At 35.3% G+C, this 6676-nt stretch overlaps 1 protein-coding gene across 1 annotated transcript in view; it reads right to left on the reverse strand.

Annotated features, from left to right (window-relative positions):
• UBR2 (ubiquitin protein ligase E3 component n-recognin 2) overlaps window positions 1–6676 on the reverse strand; it is a 195953-nt gene that overhangs the window by 158894 nt on the left and 30383 nt on the right. The window contains 2 exon segments of the mRNA XM_012640800.1: window positions 856–1049; window positions 2811–2889. Of these exon segments, the coding sequence (XP_012496254.1) occupies window positions 856–1049; window positions 2811–2889 (273 nt within the window).

The raw sequence follows: 6676 nt of genomic DNA on the forward strand, positions 1-6676 counted from the left end.
GTTCTATAGCACTATAGGGTGACTACAATTAATAACAATTTATTGTCTATTTTGAGTGGATTTTGATTTTGGATGTTTCCAACACAAAGAAATAAATGTTTGAGGTGATGGATATGCTAATTACCCTAATTTGATCATTGTACATTATATACATGTATTGGACTATCACACTATACCCCATATATATGTACAATTATTATGTGTCAATTAAAAAGAATAAAAATAATCTCTTAGAGTATATCACCAAAAGATTTTATCATTGTATAATTATAGTTAAGTGAGTTTATAGACAAAGTTTTTGAAGTCTGAAAAAGCAAGAGAGATTCAAGCATTTATTTTGTGCGAGTCCACTATTTCATTAGAAATATCATTTAAAAAAAATAATACATGATCAACAATTTTAAGAAGTACACATTTGCATCTGGAGTAGGGATAATTTGTTTTGAGCTATCATCTCAACGCTTGGTCCCATCACACATTCAATGACATCGATCAGCCAGGAGATAATGATGGGTTGGCTGCCACGTAAGGTAATAGAAAAGAAAGTTATCTGGCCTAAAAAGTCTTAGTCACAACACAGATATACAAAAACCAACTTAGTCAACTGGACTACACATGCAGGAAAAATAACCCCTTCAATAATAAATTAAGACTTTAAAAAAACCTTATATATATGTAAAACAAAACAAAACCCCAACCAAATATAATAAAAAATTTGTATTAAACTAAATTTCCAGAATTTCAGGTTTGTACTAGCCATGGTACAGCATCCACAAAATGCAAAGAACTTTTGAAGTACACTTAGTGTTAATAGTGGCAGGACTATTTGCTTATCTATTTCTCTCACATTATAACCTAATTCCTATTTCTGGAAATATTTCAAACTGGTGGTTAAACAGCATTTCTTTAAAACAACTTTGTGAAAATGTTTTTACCTCTTCTTCCTCAATTTCAGAGGTGTTAAGTTCATGTTTTTGACAGTAAGGACCCTCTTTCCAAGCTTCCGTGTCACCACAGTCACAGAAACCTCCACCTCCTGACGTTGTCATCTTGAAAAAAAATTGTAAAGTATCTTGTTAACAAGTATTTACTGAGGGCTATGAGATAATAAATAAGAATATCAAGTGCTAAGGAAAATAACATTGCTTAGGTTTTTCTTTGGAGGGATAAAATTAAATAAAATGCTAAACCTCTCAATGTTTTAAAGTTTAATTTAAATAAGTCTATAAACTAATTTAAGTGATTTCACAATAAAATGAGCTATTTAGGCTGGGCATGGTGGCTCATGACTGTAATCCCAGCACTCTGCGAGGCCAAGGTGGGAGGATTGCTAGAGGCCAGGAGTTTGAGACCAGCTTGGGCAACATAGCAAGACTCCCCCTCTACAAAAAAAATTAAAAATTAGCTAGATGTGGTGGCAGGTGCCTCTAGTCCCTGCGACTAGGGAGGCTGAGGCAGGAGGATCACATGAGCCCAGCAATTTGAGGCTGCAGTGAGCTATGGTCATGCCATTGCACTCCAGTTTATTTTTCTTCTCTAAAACTCCCTAAATAGTCACTCTGAAAGGACAGGTAACAGGGTCTCAGAAAATATAACAGTAGACTGCCTGATAATAAAAACTTTTCATAACCAGCAGGGTTCAAGAATTATTCATATTTCCTTAAGATATGGCAATGATTCAAGAAATCCGGCATGACAGAACCTATCAGTTAATAATGGGAACTAGTAGACTAGAAATTCTGCTTTTCTTAAAATACTCTAAGGAAGAGTTTAGGAATGGATATTAGATACAGCAAATTTTAGAATGTGCCCTATTATATTCTGCCCAAAGTAAATATTTGTGTTATACATCACAATATAATTAATGTAACCACACAAATGACAATTTTTCCCAGGGGATGCAAAGCTATATGCCAAGAAACGCAGGTAGGCAGCCACTGGGAAAATAACAACCCCACCTACATAACTTGCTCCAGTTCCCACACACAGGAAGAACAGCTGGAAGGAAACTGAGCTTCTCTTACTGATTTATGAGACTAAAGAGAACATACAAGAATATAAGGAGCCCAATTTTATAGCTCTGTAGTTCATTGTTATCAACTCTTGGATAGAGTGAATAAAAACAAATAGGAGGAAAAATTCTGACTCAGCAGGGATCCTGAATTAAGAACAAGTTGACTAAAATATTCCTTCTCTAACTGATTAAATCAGAAATGAAAACAAAATTAAAAACTAAAAAACATAAAATATTCCTTCTTTACCATTCTATTTTATGATTGGGGTGAAAAGTTTCATCTAAAAATAGTTCCCTAACCTTTGAATCTTCATGGTCAGCCTTCAATTTCCAGTTGAAGAACCAGGACAGGGTTAGGAATAACCTGCCTTTATCTGTATCCCTGACTTAAAAGCAAACAAACACACCTGATTTTTGGAATAGTACTGACTGCATTATAGCAGTGAAAAAATAATAAAATTGGCAGGTCTTATGTGCTGGAGTTGGGCCCCCTCCTGCACTGTAGTAGATGCCTCTTTAATAAACATTTAAAAATAGCAAAACAAAAACAAACCAGTTGAAAACCAATATGGAAGAGCTGATATCTGTGTTGTCACTTTTAAACTACAAGCTCCAGGAAGTGTGGACTCATAATTCATTTCTACACTGTCATCACATGTTTAATGGCATTTAAATAATACATTCTTTAAACCACTCTCCTCCATGTTAATGTTAAATCTTTGGGTTTCAAATAGAAAGGAAAGATATTTGTATAAAATTCAATACTGGGTATGGTTATTATTTGAATATTACTAACCCTATATCGATGGTCTCTGTGAATACTTCCCAAAAAGCACTCCATGCATAAAACACAAGTTGGATCAACTGCACAGTCTCTGTAAAGTTAAAGGAAAAAAAAATCATAGTGTCATAAAATAACTATATATTTCACAACAGACTACTTTAAATTGGAACTCATCCTAGAACAATCAGAATAGTGAAGTTTTTTGGTGTTATGAGAAAGGAAATATCATTTCCAAAGATCTGTCAGATCTTTGACCAATGAAATTAGTTTAAGAACCTGCTTGTCATAGTGGATGTGTACTAAGGAGTTTTTCAAGGCACGTATTAGTACAATGGTAAATTTTAACTTAATGATAAATTTTCCCACAGATTTGGGGAAATAACATTATATATTAAAACACAGAGATGTATATGGAATAGATTCAAAATGTGTACAAATTCTTAAGATTCATCTCTTAGGATTTCAAATAACCTCCTCCAAAAAGGTGTTTGAGACCAACAGTCTTCAAAGTGACACGTATGCACCTCCAGAAAGGCAAGAATATCAACTGGGATGCAAGAAGACAATATCAGAACATATGCTTCTATTTAAATTTTAGGTCAGGTATGGTGGCTCATGACTGTAATTCCTGTACTTTGGGAGGCTACGGTGGGAGGAACGCTTGAGGCTAGGGGTTCAAGACCAGCCTGGGCAATGTGGTAAAACCTCATCTCTCAGAAAAAATAGCTGAATGTGATGGTGCATGCCTGTAGTCCTAGCTACTCAGGAGGCTGAGGCAGGAGGATCACTCTGCTTAAGTTCAGGAGTTCCAGGCTGCAGTGAACTATGATCACACCACTGCACTCCCGCCTAGGTAACAGAGCAAGACTCCAACTCTAAAATAAATAAGTACATTAGACCTAAAAGACGAAATTAAACGTTCCACATGTTCAGCACACAAACTGATATGGGTCTCCTTATTTAGTTACTACATCTGGTATTTACACAACATGTATGGCCCATGAGACATCCTAACAGGAGATTTAAGAATTTCACAGGTTTGCTGTAGTGCCCTCAATTGTTTCATTTGCTTTTATCATACTACCTGTTAGATATATTAATATTTATAGATCATATCTTAAATAAGAGAATCTCTATAATTTGTGAAATGAAATGGGGAGTAAAATTAAAATACATATTGGTCTCTGCCCCCAGGTTCTGACATAGAGCTCCTAAAACCCCTATAGATAGACAGAGGTGCCAGGAGAATCTTTTGCTAATATTTGGTCTTTGACCCTAGTTCCAGACACAGAACTGATAAGAGAGTCTATTGTTCTACTAAAGTGACTGATGGCTGGTGAGCTCCTGGATAGCCTCAGGATGGGAGATGATGGCAGGGAACCAACTTTGTGACTAGAGGATTGAAACTTTCCGCCACACCCAGGGGCTGAAGGTTGAGTTGATCGGCAATGGGCAATGATGCAGTCAATCACATCTATGTAATGAAATCTCCACAAAAATCCAAGAGGACTAGTTTTGAAGGGCTTCCATATTTCTGAACAGGTAAAGGTGCCTGGAGGTGGGTGTGCCCAGAAAGGGCATCAAAGCTCTGTTTTCCTTCCCACATACCTTGTCCTATGCATCTCTTCCATCTGGCTGTTTGTTCATCTGTATCCTTTGTACTATCCTTTAATAAATGGGTAAACTTAAGTAAAGTGTTTCCCTGAGTTCTGTGACCTGCTCTAGCAAATTAATTGAACCTGAGGAAAGGGTCACAGGAATCACCAATTCATGGCTGGTTGGTCACAAGTACAGGTGACAACTTATTACTTGCAATTGGGTTATGAAGTGGAGGACAGTCTTGCAGAACCAAGCTCTCAACCTGTGGGATCTTATGCTATCTCCAGATAGGTGGTGTCAGAATTTAAACAAATTGTAGGACACCCAGTTGGTGTCCACTGGAGAATTGCTTGTGTATGGGAAAAACCCCACACATATCTGGTGAAAAGTGTTCTGTGTTGAGTGATGTATCCCAAACATTTTATCCCTCTACTATCCCAGTGCTGGACACCTGGATTACCTCCAATGCCTTTCTACCACAAATAATGTTGCAATGAACATCCCTGTAAATGATCTCTTATAGATCTGTTTTCTTTGCATATAAGCTCAAGGGTAGAACTGCTGGGTCATACTTGCGCAAAGGTTTTTATAGCCCTCCATCTTCACTAGCACTTGGTATTATCATTTTCTAATGTGTGTCAACCTAACATATGAAATGATATCTTATTGTTCTAATTTGCATTTGTGATTGCTAATGTTTGAGTAACTCTTCATATGCTTGCTGCTTTTGGGGTTTCCTTTTCTTTAAATTGCTTGTTAATATTCTTCGTACATCTTCCTGCTGGGACTGCTTTCTTTATCTGTTTATTTCTAGGAGTTCCTTGTATACACTGGTCTGGAGGAGGACGATTGCTTGTCAATATCAAACATTGAAAGTATTGTCTCTCATTTTGTCAAACTAAAAAATACAAAATTAATTTGTATTAATTTTGCCCATGGGGTGATGGAGTCCCCTTTGCTAAACAGAACTCCCTATTTTGATGCAATTATATTAATATATACATTTGGTTTGTGCTTTGAGGTTTTAAGAAGTTCTTTCCCAAACCCAGGTCACAAAAATATTTTTCATTTTCTTCTATTAACCTTTTGGTTTTACCTTCCATACTTAGGTATTTAATCTATCTGGAGTCTACCTTTGAATATGATGCAGAAAAGACATAGTCTTATTTCTCTGTATAAAATGGGCTACTTTTTTTCCAACACTATCTACTAAACATTCTTTCACCTATTGATTATAATGTCACCTTTATAATATATTAAGTTCCCATGTATCCATGGGTCTATGTCTAAGCTCTATAATATATCTGAGTGATCTATTTGTTTATTCTTATATCATACCACAGTTATTAATATGGCTTTGTAGTATGTCTTAATATCTCATAGGATAAGTATCCTTTTATTCTTTTTTAAAAAGCTAAGCTATTCACAAACATTTACTCTTCCACACATCATTTAGAGTAAGTTTACAGAGTTTTTATAAAATATCCAACTAAAATTTTGACAGATTATTTGGAATTTATTGATAAACTTCAGGAGTATTAGCATCCCTAACAGGAGTAAATTACTATGTCTATGATTATTTCCTATGTCCTTTATTGAAATTTTAAAGTTTTCTTCATATAAGTCCTTTGTATAAGAAGATTAGAGGCTGATGAAAAGAAACAGTATTAATTTTTAGTACCCTTGATGAACTCAAGGAAGTTCTAATAGTTTGATTCTGTTGTGGTTATTTTTTCCAAGGTAAACATATGTATAGTCTGTACACAATGACAATTTTATCTCTTCCAATATTTTCACCTTTTATTTTTCTTCACTTGTATTGTTGACAAGGAATTCCAGTAATACGTTATACGATGGCAATAATAGTAGGAACATCTTTGTCTTGCTGTAGATCTTAAGGTAAATACGTGTAAAAGTTATCCACTATTACGTTCACTGTAAATTTATTGAGAAAAGTACCCTTCTAGAAAGTATCAAGCATTTATCTTTCCTTTCCTGTATGAATTGTACCTCAGGGTGATCAAAGATTTGATAAGGGACAGTTTTTCTTCTATAGAAATTTAGCTAACAAACAAAAGAATGATAAACTAGAATACAACCATTTTGCTATCCCTAATGAAATAATGATCCAGGCAACCTTTACAATGGTTGCACCTAAAACCACTAATTCACTTTTTTTTTTTTTTTTTTGAGACAAAGTCTCACTCTCTTGTCCAGGTTAGAGTGAGTGCTCTGGTGTCAGCCTAGCTCACAGCAACCTCAAACTCCTGGGCTCAAGC

The sequence above is a fragment of the Propithecus coquereli genome, unplaced genomic scaffold, assembly GCF_000956105.1.
Source record: "Propithecus coquereli isolate 6110/MARCELLA unplaced genomic scaffold, Pcoq_1.0 Scaffold158, whole genome shotgun sequence".
Classification (NCBI taxonomy): Eukaryota; Metazoa; Chordata; class Mammalia; order Primates; family Indriidae; genus Propithecus; species Propithecus coquereli.